The 14,602-nt window shown below is 49.4% G+C and overlaps 1 protein-coding gene across 7 annotated transcripts in view; it reads right to left on the reverse strand.

Moving 5' to 3' along the window:
- The window catches only part of PWWP2A (PWWP domain containing 2A), a 40,259-nt gene extending 29,447 nt beyond the window's left edge, over positions 1 to 10,812 (reverse strand). For 4 of the 7 annotated variants that reach the window (XR_004419476.2, XR_004419477.2, XM_033072826.2 and 1 more), the window contains exon 1: positions 10,133 to 10,234. Coding sequence is in view for 5 of the 7 variants with exons in the window: in XM_033072826.2 (XP_032928717.1) it covers positions 10,133 to 10,149 (17 nt within the window). In the remaining 2 variants the exon portion in view is untranslated. Of the gene's footprint in view, positions 1 to 10,132 lie in introns of all 7 variants that reach the window. The other 3 variants (XM_033072823.1, XM_033072822.1, XM_033072821.1) reach the window with 1 other exon arrangement.
- Positions 10,813 to 14,602: the final 3,790 nt, after the last annotated feature.

The raw sequence follows: 14,602 nt of genomic DNA on the forward strand, positions 1-14,602 counted from the left end.
GTGTTTTGAGGGAATTATTGCAGCGTTTGAAAAGTTGTCTGCATTGGGCAGCCAGCATTTGAAAACCATGAATCCCAGAGAAATTAAAGCTTCATATCTGGCCTTATGGGAAGCTTTGAAAATGCAAGACACCAAAATGAAGTCAATAGAGAACAAAAAACACACAACTTCACTTATTATCAGTTTCTCTTGTATCAAACAAAAATATCCCCGAGACAGCAGCAAAAGAATTAACTTCACGCTTCTGGAAAATGTTTATAAACATCCAAACTCACCCCAGCAACTCCCAAACCACCCAAGCTCATTTTCCACACTAAGCCAACTTCCTGCAAAGGCATCCTCAGGAACTTTTCATCCATTTTTAGCACAGCAGAAAAGGATGAATGGTCCAGATTGAACAGAGACAAATCTGGGCTGCCTAAATCCTTCAGTGAACAGGGAGTGCCTCCATCCACACAAGCTCAGCACCTGATCCTTTATAGCCCAAAAACTCCCCAGCCCAGACTGAATCTCTCCCAGCAAAACTCCCCTCATTTCAAACTCAGTACAAACTATTCCTCCCTGTTCCACAAGGAAACTGGATTTTAAACCTTTCACTCCTTTTCTCCAGACTGGAACTGCTCTGGATCAGGACAAGGGAGCAGCTCCCCAAGATCTGTCCTCAGGTTTGTGTTACATTGTGGCTGCTCAACAGCAACTTTCTCTCAGCTAATTAAAGTTTGTTAAAGTTTGTTTACTTTTTTTTTTTGTATAAGTGCCTACATGTTGCCTTTATTTCCTCAAAATTGGATTTGGAAAAAAGCCATCATAGTTGGTTCTTTACAGTGTCCCCAGTAAAAGCCATTGCTTGTTTGTCCTTTTGCTTATCACAAGCTTCTTTCTACATCTAAAGTTGTAATTGAAGCAAATAACCCACCCAAGGTTAAATTATCCACCCAGTTTGCATTTCAGCAGCTTGTACAGACATTTTTCCAGCCTATGGTCTGGCACTAAACCACAAGGGACTCGCTCATAACCAAGTTTTACATTCCCTAAAGGCCCACAGGCCCATCAAGGGTAAAGAAGTTGCTTTTCCACAAATGCTTTTCCCTCCACAAAGGATTGCAAGCCAGTCACTCAATTCCAAGCAGGGTTTAAAAGAAACTATCAGCTGACAGTAATTCAATTAGCAATATTTTCAGCACTTTTTGCATCAAGACCTTCAGCTTCTAAAAGAAAATAAGATCCAGATCCTATCATTCACCACCTGATAAAGATTAGAGGATTTGGTAAAAAGTTAATCTATGGTAAGAGCTGAAAACAAGACAGGGCAAGATCTCTGCTGTGCAAACTCCAATCCCAAAGAGCACAAGAGCAGAATTAGCCAGGAGTGGGATTTCAAACCCCACACAGACAAACACCCCTCACACCTGCTCTGTGCTCAGAACTGCATCTCCAGGCCATTCCCAGGGGGCATTTCTGGGACTCTGGGGTAGGAAATGAGGAATAATCAGCTGTCAGTAGGAAGAGGTGGATGAAGAGGACTGCAAGGGTTTCCAGAAGGATCCCATGCAAGTATTTCATCTCTTTTCTCAGCTTTTCACTCCATTGCCTCACCAGCAAAGTGTGCACCATTTGCACTCCAAAGGCACACAGCAACTGATGGAAAGCTCAGCACAGGAAATCAAAGATTCCTTCTGCACCTTCCACTCTCCTTCCCTTCAAGCACAAAACACAGGCCAGAACTGAAGAACAGGAAGCCACAAAAGGTAATTTTTATCCAAGATACAAATCTGCCTTAATAAGAAACAAAACCAACCCAGAGTGAAGCCCTGAAGTCAGAGAATCCCTCACAAAAGGAGGGAAAATAAAAAAAATTTTAAAATAAACCAGGCTCTCCCACCCCTGTCCACCTACAAATTAATGAACCTGGGGAATAAAGAACATTCATGGACATTGTGCCAGTTATGTACAGCACCATTCCTGTGAATGATGTGTTAATACCAAACACAGAATTAGTCAGGACAATCCACCTGCAGGACAAAGTGTCTCTGGTCAGCCAACAGACTGATGATTTCAGAGCTCAGGGTGTTGTGTCTTCTCCTGGCCTCACCCACAGCACACTGATCTATAAACAGTTTTTGATTATCTCTGTTTCCTCCCTGGCTAATCAAGTTCTCCAGCAGCTCTGAAGAATGACAAGAAAACAAGAGAAAACAGCTGCAGAAAAACTTGTAAATGAAACAGTAAAGGTTCAGGAAAGAATAAAGACAAAGAACAAGGTAAGAGAAAAGGGATTTATTTTTCCTAAGAGAAGCAGTAGAATGAAGATGTGAGCTTAAACCTCTTCAGGACAAGGCATGACACAGCATCTAATTAGTCCTGCAGCAAGCACCAAGGTTTATTGCATGGACCAGAATTTCAAACTCTATTTTCACACACCTGGCTGGTGGACCTTGAAGATAAATACTTCTCACACAACCTCAGTCATTTTTATCACTGCAAGGCTGAACTGGTTACTTGTGTTTGTAGTCAGACAGAAAAGCTGCAAAAGCATTTGGCTCATGAAGGATGATGAAGGAAGACTAAAAGGCATCTACAGAAAACAAAATTTAAAAACTCCAAGGCACACAGCTCAGTTGTAGCATGACATTTACTGGTCCCCCAGTCAGTCACTGGCTGGCACCAGATCAGCTCTGAAGAGAAACCATTTCAGTTTCCCCACAGGGAGACTCCCAACACCCTCCTTTTGTCACACATTAAATTCTACAAGGAATTGCCTTGTCTTTATTCCAACAACAATTTTTTCTTATAGATATATATATACTGAACCCAAATATCACCTTACCCCATAAGATCTCAAGAATAGGCTTTTCTGGATGAAAGTAAAGATATACTGCAATTACTGTTGGCTTAAAATAAGAATTTCCAGCTGCTCCCTGCCCTGCCACTCCTGACTGTAACACTGCAAGGAATGGCACCATTCACTGACAGGGATCTGAAAGTGAAGAGTTAACAAAATCCAAACTCAGAAATAAACATTTCACCCTCAATCCAAGGCAGTGCTGGGCAGCAGAGCCCTGCTGCTTCCCACCCATGGAAATCAGAATTTTCCATGGTGCTGCAAAGGTGTCCCAGCCCTTATTTGCCTTGAAAATGCACCTGTCAGAGAGGAGGGGTGCCATGCTGTACAAATTCATTTCTCAGAGGTTTTTCAAGTAACCAGGGCAATCAGCAGGAGCTGGCTGCACTTCTGCTGCAGATGCTGCAATGAACATTTTCACTGGAGACAGTAACAGGACATCAGGACCTGCCCTGCACTGAGAGCCTGAGCAGTTCTGGCCCTGCAATGATATTTACAGAGAGGAGCTTCCAATGGACCAGGGTGTGCAGAGACACAAAAAGGATAAAAACAAGGAGGCTTCATCTCCAGTTTGCCAGCTGCAAGTTAATTAATAGGCACCATGACATCCAAAAACCAGTTTGGTACCAAACCCAAAACTGTCATTTAAAGCCAGAGGGTTTTTTACATTACAGACATATAAAAGCAAGTACTTAAGGAAACTAAAGCCACTTTTTTCAAATCTAAATCCTGCAGCAGAATTACTACAATGAATGCATATTACTGTTCAATTTATATGCAAAACAGAACAGTTAAAGAGTATTTTTTTCAGAAATAACCATGAGAGATAAGGAACAAATCCCACTTTAACTCATGACTGTATGTACATAAACAAAGCACATAAACAACACGCCCTGGAGCAAAGTGTTCCACATTAGTACCTAAAGTTTTAAGTTCTCATCTTTAGCCTGCAATGTCTGACTTCTCTGCTAAAAGGGAGAGAAATGAAAAGCCCCTTGTTCTGCCAAAGGAGTGAGCAGAACTGGGCAGGTTCAGAAGTGTTTCCCATTTGTCTTTGAACACACTGAACTGACATCAACAAAGCAGAGGAACTTGTGCTCAAAGTGTTGAGCCTGTGGTAAGTTTTGATGACTGATCAAAAGCCATCTTCACCACCAAGGCAGGGCAGAAATCTCCTGTTCCCTTCTCTGCTCTGCAGCCAGGATCATCCTTGGTGCTCTGCAACAACTGAAGCCATTTTTATTGGAAGTTCCAGGAGTGTAATAACATGCTGAAAGAACTATGGATATGTATTTCATGCATAAACTGAGCATGCAAATGATAACTTTCTGTGTAATACACAGTTAGATCACAGCTATTTGAACACAAAGTTTTGCAGAACTCCTCAAAATAACTGGCATTGAAAACACAGATTATGCAACAACCTATTTTTAATGAAGGATTTACTTGGTGTGATAAAACACAGGATGGAAGATATTGCTTTAAGTGCAGGCACCTTCCTGAAAAAAGCATTCCCAGAAGCCAAACAATCAGCTCTGTGGTTTATTCAGCTCCTGAGCAATGGAACACCAGGCTGAACAGCCCAGAAAATGCACATTTCCCTGAGAGCTCTGAAGGCATGGCAAAGGACTGCAGTGTGAGTGACTCTTTGGAACAGCTTTGGAACATTAAGGTGCTTTGAGTTTAGGCTTTCCATTAACTACCATCACTTTACTGGCACATCTGTAAAGCTGAAGGTTGGTTTAAACTGAAATATCTTTTTAATTTTTACAGCTGTTGCCAGATTTCTGACTGAAAATTTCACCCTGCCCTGCCTCAACACCTTGAAAAAAGCCAAGCAGCCCTTGGAAAGGCAGGACAAGCCATGCTGCTGGAATAAGAGAATTCCGTAAGGGAGGACAGCTCAACCATCATCTGTCACATCCCAGACCAGCAGAGAACAGCTGAACCCCACAGATTCCTTCAGGAAAGGAGAGTGTGAGAACAAATCCACACCCCAGTTCTAACCCCACCCTCCAAGTGAGGCTACATCTGACACCTCCAATAAAACCTCTTGCAGTCACAAACAAGACACGAGTTACTCTCTTAACCACAACCTCACCACACCTGAGCTTCCCACCTTCTGGGGATAATAAAAACAAAATGTCAAAGAAGTGTTGAGGCTGCTCCTTAAACACCAGGACTTCACCAAGCTCCTCTTGAAACTCCCAAGAGGGTGCTGAGGTGTGGGGACACCTTGGGAACTGAGTGCCAGTTTTAAAGTAAAATAAAGTAAATTAACACACAGCCCTGAGCCACAGACACTTCTGTACCGTTGAGAATGTGCATCACAGAACATCAGGCCTCCTACAAAACCCAGACAAGGATGAGCACATGCTGTCCCTGCTTATTAAATGAGAGAGGCAGAAATGTAACACATTTTTTTTCCAAGTGAGGCTTCTGCTGTTTCCTTCTCACATCATCCTTTTGCAGTAGAAGCTGAATTAACAAACTGGGAAAAGCACAGGATTCAAGAGTCAGTGCTGTACCTGAAAACTGCTTCTGGGATTGTAGAATTGCAAATTGCCTATAAAAGTTCATTTTCATCACACAGCTCATGCACACCTTGGTGCAGGAAGTCCTTCCTTACCTTCCATAACAAAAGCCCAATAAAGATGTAATTTCAAACATATGGCTACTAGGAATACACTGGGCATCTTCTGGGTCTAACCAAGGCTCTTAGGTCACAAAACAACTTTTTACTCTCTCTCCCTCAAGAACTATTATGTACACACACAAGTCAGAAGGGAACTGGTTTAGAGAAGACAAGACACATCCTTCACAAATGCAGGATTAGAAGGAACATTTCAGTTAAATGATAAAGCAATAAAAAAGGCCGAGTCTTGACTGTTGGCAGCACATAAATTTAATCCTCACTCCTCCCCTAATCTTTGGGAAGGAAATAAAACCCACACACAGAAATAATTATCCTTTCCCCAGAAGAACAAACTAAAAAAACACAACTTCTTAATCCTGTACTTTGAGATTTACAAATGCCACATTTCTGAGGTATATTCTGCACCTCCAGGTGCAGAGTAGGATTTACCCTGAGCCAGCAGCTGGGATGGACAGATGGACACCTCCAGACCCCTGAGCAAAGTGGGAGTGAGCAATGCCAGGTACAGGCAGCTCACAGGGATTGAAACCCCACAGAACCAGCATGGGCTGGGCTGGAAGGGACCTTAAATCCCACCCAGTGCCACCCATCCATGGCAGGGACACTCCCACTGCCCCAGGCTGCTCCTGCCCCAGTGTCCAGCCTGGCCTTGGGCACTGCAGGGATCCAGGGGCAGCCCCAGCTGCTCTGGGCACCCAGGAGAATTCCTGCCCAAAATCCCATCCATTCCCTGTGTCCTGCCACTCCAGTTCCCTCCCTGCAGCCCCCTCAGATGCTGGGAGGTGCTGTGAGGTCTCCACACAACCTTCTCCTCTCCAAATGAGCATTCCCAGCTCTCCCAGCCCATCTCCACAGGGAGGCTGCTCCTTCCAGCCCCCTCAGCAGCCTGGAGCCCCTCTGGGCTCTCTCCAGCAGCTGCAGGTCCTGCTGTGCTGGCCCAGGGCTGCAGCAGCTCTGCAGGTGAGGTCTCACCTGAGCAGGGGAGAGAGAATATTCCCCTTTCCTGTGGATTTTGAGTTTTTCCCAACCACTTCTCCCCCCTGTGTGAGGCATTCCCTGTCTCTCTTTTTAGGACTCCAGCAGGCACATCCACCCCGAGGAACCCCACAGACCCTCACCCTGCAGCAGCAGAGCACTTAAAAGGGAATTTCAGTAGCACAAATGGAATTTAAGAGCAGGAGCACATCCTTAAATTGTGCAATGAAACCTCAGAGTAACCAAAGAGGGGACACGCTCCTCTCCAGATGAGGATTTGCTGCACAACAAATGGGTTTGGCAATCAGGACATGTGGGTTCCTATTTTCTGCTGATTTTCAAAACTTCCTGGGCAGCAGGTACAGGAGATTGCCACTGGTACAGGTAGGGAAGGGCTTCCTCACCCCAAATAAATGCAGGAATAAAGGAGCTTGTGCTACAAACTCCTAAAGGGACAGCCCACTTCCAGGGGGTGGGAGAGGGAATCAAGCCCTTCACACAAAAATCACTGACTTCATACCAAAGCCACCAAGAATAAAACACAAAGTCAGGGCATCAGCTCAACAATAGAAAAAGCAATAAGATAAAACAGCCAAAACCCCCTTTAAAATCACAAATAATGGGGATATTTTGGCTTTACTTTCATTGTGAAGTTCAAGCAATTCAGAACATGGCTTGAGAAGACAAAAAAGAACACAGTGAACAGGTTTTTAAGACAGTCACTTAAACTTAGTACTAACTTCTTAGTACTGTATGGAAGTAGCACCTTCACTGCTCTGGAGGATGCAGAAGGGAAAGAGAAATTTAGACCCAGAAAGAAATAGGAATTATTTCCCTCTGATCATACAATGAACACAGCATTAGCATGTGCAGTGAACACAGCCACTTCTGGAAGCTGCTGAATGAGTAAATTCTAATACAAATTGCCACTTTTACTTAGTAACAACTGCCAGTCTTAAAATATTGATCCCTCTGGCATTAGGGAAGTTTGTGAGATTATTCTCATGCATTTGAATGAGACAGATTTCAGCAACCACCCATCTCCCATGCTGGAAATCCCAGTGTTGTCATGTAAATGTATGGAATTTAGGTGGTTTTCATTTAACCCTGCCCTTCTTTTTTTCTTTTTGGTCCAGTGGAAAAACTTAAGACAAGAATTCCAGGGCCTGCCACAGATACAGAAGGAAGTTCATGAAAAATATTCATGTTCTGCAAGTCTAGGTGCTGCTACACCAAGCAAAAATAAACAGAAATAAGGAAAAGCTGTCACCTAGATAATACCACCTGTTAGTCACCAAAGAAGTGGTAAAATGGAATTGCTGGACATACAGGTAACGCTTTTTTAAATAATGTTTCCACTTCTTAGAGGTAGGAAGTTCTTGGACTATTTCTAGAGCTTGTTTTCTACTGCATTTCCTGCCCTGAGACATCTGATAAGAGACTCCTGTTATCTACCAACGTTTTGCTGTCACCAGCCAAATCTTACAGACCTTATGTCTCAAAACTCAGTTCTTGTACAGACCCTCTGCAGAGCTTGGCCTGGACAATTTAAATTTCCCCTCCTGGACTCCCACGTGAAAGCACCTCTGAAGGAATAAACGACTCCAGTGCCAAGAGAACCTGGGAGGGCCAGCCCCAGCCTCTCTCCCCGTTTGGCTTTTCCACAGTTCCCACTGCAAAGCTTTGTCCCAGGAGCTGGGCTCAGACCCAGGGAGGCTGGAGATGCTTCCACCAAGGCTCAGCAGCTGCAGCCAGCCTGCAAAGTGACTTTTGCTGCAAAGGGCTGCAGATCTGCTGCATGCCAGAGGCTCCCCAGTGCACAAGAACCTGGGAAAACACGGGATGTTTGTGGCCAGGGTGTGTTTGGGAGGACAGGATCCCTTTCAGGAGAAAAGGAGAAGTTGGTATTTCCCTGCACTCCTGGAAGCTGAGGTTTTGTCACCCTCCTGCTATGAGGAACTGTGGTATTCTGCAAACCTACAAAAGAATTGGTGTTACCCAGGATCACACCCGGGTTTGTGTCACCTCCTGCCCTGCTCTGGATGCTGTTTCACCCTACAAGTGGCTGGAGCTCTGCTCAGCATTTCACACCTCACCAAGTGACAGACTGAAAATGTCATTCCATGGCATTCCCCAAACCCTGGGTCCAGACAAGGCTTTTGTGTCAAACCCCAACCAGGCACTGAGTCCCAAGCCAGACTCCCCACAATTTTCGTTTTAGGAACCACTGGCAATATTAATATTGCAGGAAGTTGCTGAACAGCTGCTAACAGCATAAAAGGAGTGTAAAAGACATATATCCACATACAGCTTAAATCTGGGGGGTAAAAGTGCTGCATATTTTGCATACCGATTATTTTAAATAATAACCTTGCTTAAATTTCACTTTTCTCTGATGAACTTGCAGGGTCCTTACATGTCTAGAAAAAAACCACTAAAACGGAGAAGTATTTTCACCTGCTGATAGAACCTAGACTGTTTGTAAGATACCACGATTTCTGGTCTCCCAAGAGCTTCTCACTCCTGAAAGGCAGCGAAAAAAAGCAAACCCCAAACCCTGTTGTCTGATAAGTTATTCAGAGATACACAAAAATTCCCCAAACCACAAGGATCTTCAAGAACCACAAAACTTCACCCCATCATCGCACACAAGCAGCAATCAGTACTAATTAACAACTGCAACAGTCCAGCTGGACTCTGGAAAATAGCATGTACTGCAAAAGAAGGTTACCTAGGCAATGCAAGCCCGGAGGAACAGGGCAATGACATCTCTGGGCTGTTCTGTACAAAGAGGGAATGAACGCCAAGCTCTGCTCCGGTGCTGCCCCCGGCACACGGGGTTGCTGCTGCAGGCTGGGAACCCCGGCCAAGCCCAAAGGCTGTGCCCATGTGCTCGCCCCTCTCCCGGCTCTCCCGTTTTCCCATTTCCCACCCCGCCTGGAAGGATGGAGGAGGAGGAAGAGGAGCAAGAGGATGCCCGGGAGCTGCTGCTCCGCTCCCTGGGGAGGACGCGGGGGCAGGAGCGGCTTGGTCTGGGGCGGACTGGAGGGATGGGATGGGATGGGACGGGATCGGATCCATGGGATGTGATCCATAGGATGGGGATGAGATCCATGGGATGGGGATGGGATGGGATCCCTGGGATGGGGATGGGATCGGATCCATGGGATGTGATCCATAGGATGGGGATGAGATCCATGGGATGGGGATGGGATGGGATCCCTGGGATGGGGATGGGATCGGATCCATGGGATGGGATGGGGATGGGATCCATGGGATGGGATCCATGGGATGGGATCCATGGGATGGGATCCATGGGATGGGATCCATGGGATGGGATCCATGGGATGGGGATGGGATCGGATCCATGGGATGGGGTGGGGATGGGATCCATGGCATGGAATCCATGGGATGGGATCCATGGGATGGGATCCATGGGATGGGATCCCCGGGATGGGGATGGGATCCATGGGATGGGGATGGGATCCATGGGATGGGGATAGGATGGGATCCATGGCATGGAATCCATGGGATGGGAGCTGCAGATCCCACGAGGGTCCCGGCGGGGCCGCCCCCATCCCGCCCCCGGCGGCTCCGGGAGCGCTCCCGGGCTCGGCGCTGGGTGGGGGCTCGGGCTCGGCTCCCCCCCGAGCTCTCACCTTTTCGAGAGGTCCATGAGGACCCCGGAGAAAAGCTTCTCTCCCAGCCGGAACGAGACCACCAGCGCGTCCTCGATGATGTGGTCCAGGGTGACCCGCACCTCGGAGCCGGGCAGCAGCGCCGGCGCCTCCGCCTCCCCTCCGCCCGGGGCCGCGGGCACGGCCGGCTCGGGCTCCACCGCGGCGGCAGCATCCGGCTCCTCCTCCTCCGGCCGGGGCGGCTCCTCCCCGGGCCCCGCGGAGCCCCCGGCAGCCGGCGGGCAGGGCTGCGGCGGCTCCCGGGCCGGCTCGGGCGGCGGGCAGGGCTGCGGCGGCTCCGAGCACCCCGGGCTGGGCGCTGCGCGGGGCTCGGCCCGCGGCGATTCCACCCCCGGGCTGCGCGGTGGCGGCGGCTCCTCCGTCCTCCCCGCGTCCGGCTCGCGAGTCCCGCCGGGGCTCCGGGCGCGCTGCACCGGCGGCGGCTCCTCGGCCTTGCCGCCGTCGGCCTCCTCGCCATCCGGCACCGCTGACTCCACGGCCTCGCTGACGGCGGGTAGAGGGTCCGCGCCGGCCTCGCTGCCCGGGATCGGCTCCATCTCGGGCTCGGCCTCGCCGGCCCCGCCGTCCCCCGGCACCGCCGCAGTCGCCGCCGCCTCCGCAGCCATGGCCGCCATTTTCTCCGCCGCCTCCCTCCAGCAGCGGGAGCGACGGCCACGGCCCGCGGGGAGGGAGGGCCCGCCCCCCGCGCCCGGAGGCGGCGCCCTATTGGCGCGCACGCCGCAATGCTGCACTCCTATTGGGCAGCGCACCTGTCCATCCAGCCCCGCGGGAACTTCTCATTGGCCAACGAGCGCTTCATTCAGTCCAGAGCCGGGAAGGGGAAGAGGGGGCGTGGTTTGACGCTTTATAGGCCGCCGGGGACGAGAGGGGTGGGGCTGCTGGGGCTGCTCCGCCATCTGATTGGTGGAGAGAAGGTGTCGCTCCCGAACGAGGCCGCTGATTGGCGGAGCCAAGTGTCTGTCGCGGGGCGGGAAGCGGGGCCGGGAGCGCGCGGGGGAAGATGGCGAGGGCGGCCATGGAGGGGACGGGTCCCCTGTCTGAGGGAGCGCAGAGGGATCAGCGTGGTCGGGTCGCCCCTTGTGGGAGCGCCCTGGAGCGGCTCCCCCGCGGGGCACAGCTCGGCGCTGCCTCCTCCGTTGTACAGCGGGCTGGAGAGCTGCTGGTGCCCGTGCTGGGGGTGACACTGAGGGGAGGGAAGATCACAGAACACGCTGAGCTGGAATGGACCCACAGCATCATCCAGTGCAGCCTCTGGTCCTGCACAGACCTCCCAGGAATCCTACCCTGGGCATCCCTGCAGCAGTGTCCAAACTCTCCTGGAGCTCTGGCATTCCCTGGGCAGTGCCCAGCACCTCTGAGGGAAGAACCTTTCCCAAAATCCACCCTGACCCTCCCTGGCAGCTCCAGCCCTTCCCTGGCTGCTGTCCCTGCTCTCCACACATCCGTGCCCGACCCTCACCTGCTGTGGGGAAGGCAGAGGGACTGGTGCCTTTTATGAGCTAAGCCGGCATTTCGAAGTGTTACACACCATGAATTAGGCACATCTGGCAAAGGTGGAAAACGTCGAGTCGAAAGGGGAGAAAAGGAAATTATGAATTCCTTTTATGCAGCGGGTCTAGCCCGGCTTTGGACACCCCGGGCTGGGGCAGCCGCTCTGATTCTGCCCCTCAGGAGATCCACGGACACTCAGAAATTCGCCAAAGCCAAGTTCAGCCACCTCTCAGGCCAGAAGGCTTCTCTACAAAGCACAGAGGTTTTATCTTGTTCCTCGATATTTCCATACCGCTCTATGTGCTCGGGACACTCAGCCCCTGCTCCCTTCCCTGTGCTTGCTGAGCAGAGAACGGGCCCTGAACCCTGAGCCTACAAAAAATTCCCATCTGACACAGAAAGAAGCTGAAACTACTCATTCCTGGAGCTGATGGGATGCTCAGATCCAGCAGCTCAGCCCAGCAGGCTCTTTGTTATGTTAAGCTCGGATTTATGTAAAGGATGGGCACAGAATCGAAGATTTCCTCTTGCAAGTCTTCTGCTGGAACACCTTTTCAGCAGGTGTTGCTGGTGGAAGACATTCAAATGCAAATGGTTGTGTTTTCATCCCCTGGAGTCCCCAGCAGTTCCTGTGCTCTGTAGGGAACAGAGTGGGTGTGTGGCTTGTTCTCTGCTTCACTGCAGTAACTGCGGATTATGTGCCTGACCCTACTGAGGGATCGAAATAAAACATAAACGGCTCCTTTCAGTGTTGGAAGAGGTACATAAGGACATTTACATCCCATAGATACCACACCATAGTACTCTTACACTCAACCTCACCAACAGGCATGTGGATGCAGGATGGAGCTCATAAATTTAACAAAAAAGCCCTCACAATATAATTTTTTTTCCATCCCAAATACCTTTGATCACCATTTAATTTCTATTTATTTCAAATCTAACCTGTAATCTCCTTAAGACAGGATTTGCCTTACAGTGGCTGGTCTGCAGAGTGCTTGCATAGTTGGAGTCTTTTTTTTTTCTATCCTGGAACCTTTAGAAACTGCCAAAATAAAACTAATTAAGTTAATGAAACAGATTGCACTACCACACTCCCTGTAAATTAAAACAAGTCTCTCTGTGTTCAGCAAGTGGCAGGAAGGACAGAAGTGGGGAGAAGAAACTATAAATTACAGAGTGGAACAGAGAGAATTAGAGGGAATAAAACAATTAAAATGAAGGCAGGAAAAATGCTGAGCTCCATGAAGATGTGTTGCAGTAAATTGTTGGGATGGGCAGCTGAGGAAGCTGAGCTTGGGTGGGGAGTGGGGGGATGTGGGGAAGCAGCAGATCCCACTGGAGCTCCCACAGGGAAGGAATTGTTGGCCTGGGCAGGCTGGGACACGAGGCAGATCTGGGCAGAGGAATCTTTAAACTCAGCACTGGTGATATTGATTTGTGCTGTCATGAAACTCTGCAGAGGCGTGAGCAGTCCCAGCAGCTCTGAGTACTTCAGGTAATAACCCATGGGGTGATGGGGTGGAGTTTTGAGGTGCTGGACAATGGGAACATCACAGCCTGACCATCAAGTTCCCTGGAAATGCACTGCCATGGAGGAGCCAGCAGCCAGGGCAAGGCTTCAAGGAGCAACATTCACAAATTGGGAGTACCAGGGTTCCAGTGAAGGGATCCAAACCTGTGACTGCAGCTCCTCTCAGCTTCCTTGGAGTGAGGCTGCACAAGGAGCTGCCCCTGGGAACTGCCAGGCTGGGACTTGTGGTGCTGCAGGTACCCAGGGAGCTGCAGAGTGCCCTGAGCTGTCCTTGCAGGTACCCAGGGAGCTGCAGAGTGCCCTGAGCTGTCCTTGCAGGTACCCAGGGAGCTGCAGAGTGCCCTGAGCTGTCCTTGCAGGTACCCAGGGAGCTGCAGAGTGCCCTGAGCTGTCCTTGCAGGTACCCAGGGAGCTGCAGAGTGCCCTGAGCTGTCCTTGCAGGTACCCAGGGAGCTGCAGAGTGCCCTGAGCTGTCCTTGCAGGTACCCAGGGAGCTGCAGAGTGCCCTGAGCTGTCCTTGCTGACCTCAGCGTGGGCACACAGCTCTGGAGTGTGGATTTACAGGGACAGTGGCACAGCAGCTCTCCCAGTACCTGCACTGGGGTGGAGGAACTTTGGAGAGGATGTTCTGATCTGGAGCCAGCCCCACTGAGGCTCTGGGACTCCCCACATTCCCAGGTGGGGTTTGGATCCTCACTGCAGCCTCTGCAGCTCCCTGCTCAATCCCAGCTGCAGTGACAGTGGCTTCCTGTGCCTGCCACGGTGACAGTGGCTTCCTGTGACCCTGGGCAGGGCCACCAAAGCCTCCCCGAGGCAGGTTTAGTGTTCACAGCTTTACACAGAGCTAATAAATCCACCAGTCAGCGTTTTCAAGGCATGGTCTGCTGGTGGGGAATGTTCAAGGCTTTCAAAGTTAAAAAGTGTAACCAGTGGAAACCACTGTACATGAGCAGTGCAGAGGAAATAAACTGAAAGTAAATCTGCGTCTTGGTTGTGTGCTGCAAACTCACTGCTCCTCTAACAGATTGGAAAAGTAATGTTCTTACAACAGTTGTTAATTGTATTTAAGATGTGTTGAAATTTGTTGGTGAATTATTACAGAAAGTTAGTTTGGGGTGAGAAAATCATCCTGTAACATTGGTAACTGATTTCTGTGGCCCTATGGACACAGAGCTTGTTTTGTTGGATTTAGGAATGAGCATTAAAGGATTTGGGAAACCTCACTGCAGGCACAGTGCCCCAGAATTCTGCCCTGCAATCTGAAAAGTCAATTATGTGCTACACTTCTTGTGAACAAGACATGAAGTCAATGAGTGGGGCTTTACCTAACATCCACATGGAGAGCTGATGGAAATGGATTTCTATAGTTGGGGTTTTTAATTACCATTAAAAATGGTAATTGTGGG

This window comes from Catharus ustulatus, chromosome 15, assembly GCF_009819885.2.
Source record: "Catharus ustulatus isolate bCatUst1 chromosome 15, bCatUst1.pri.v2, whole genome shotgun sequence".
NCBI classification, from domain to species: Eukaryota; Metazoa; Chordata; class Aves; order Passeriformes; family Turdidae; genus Catharus; species Catharus ustulatus.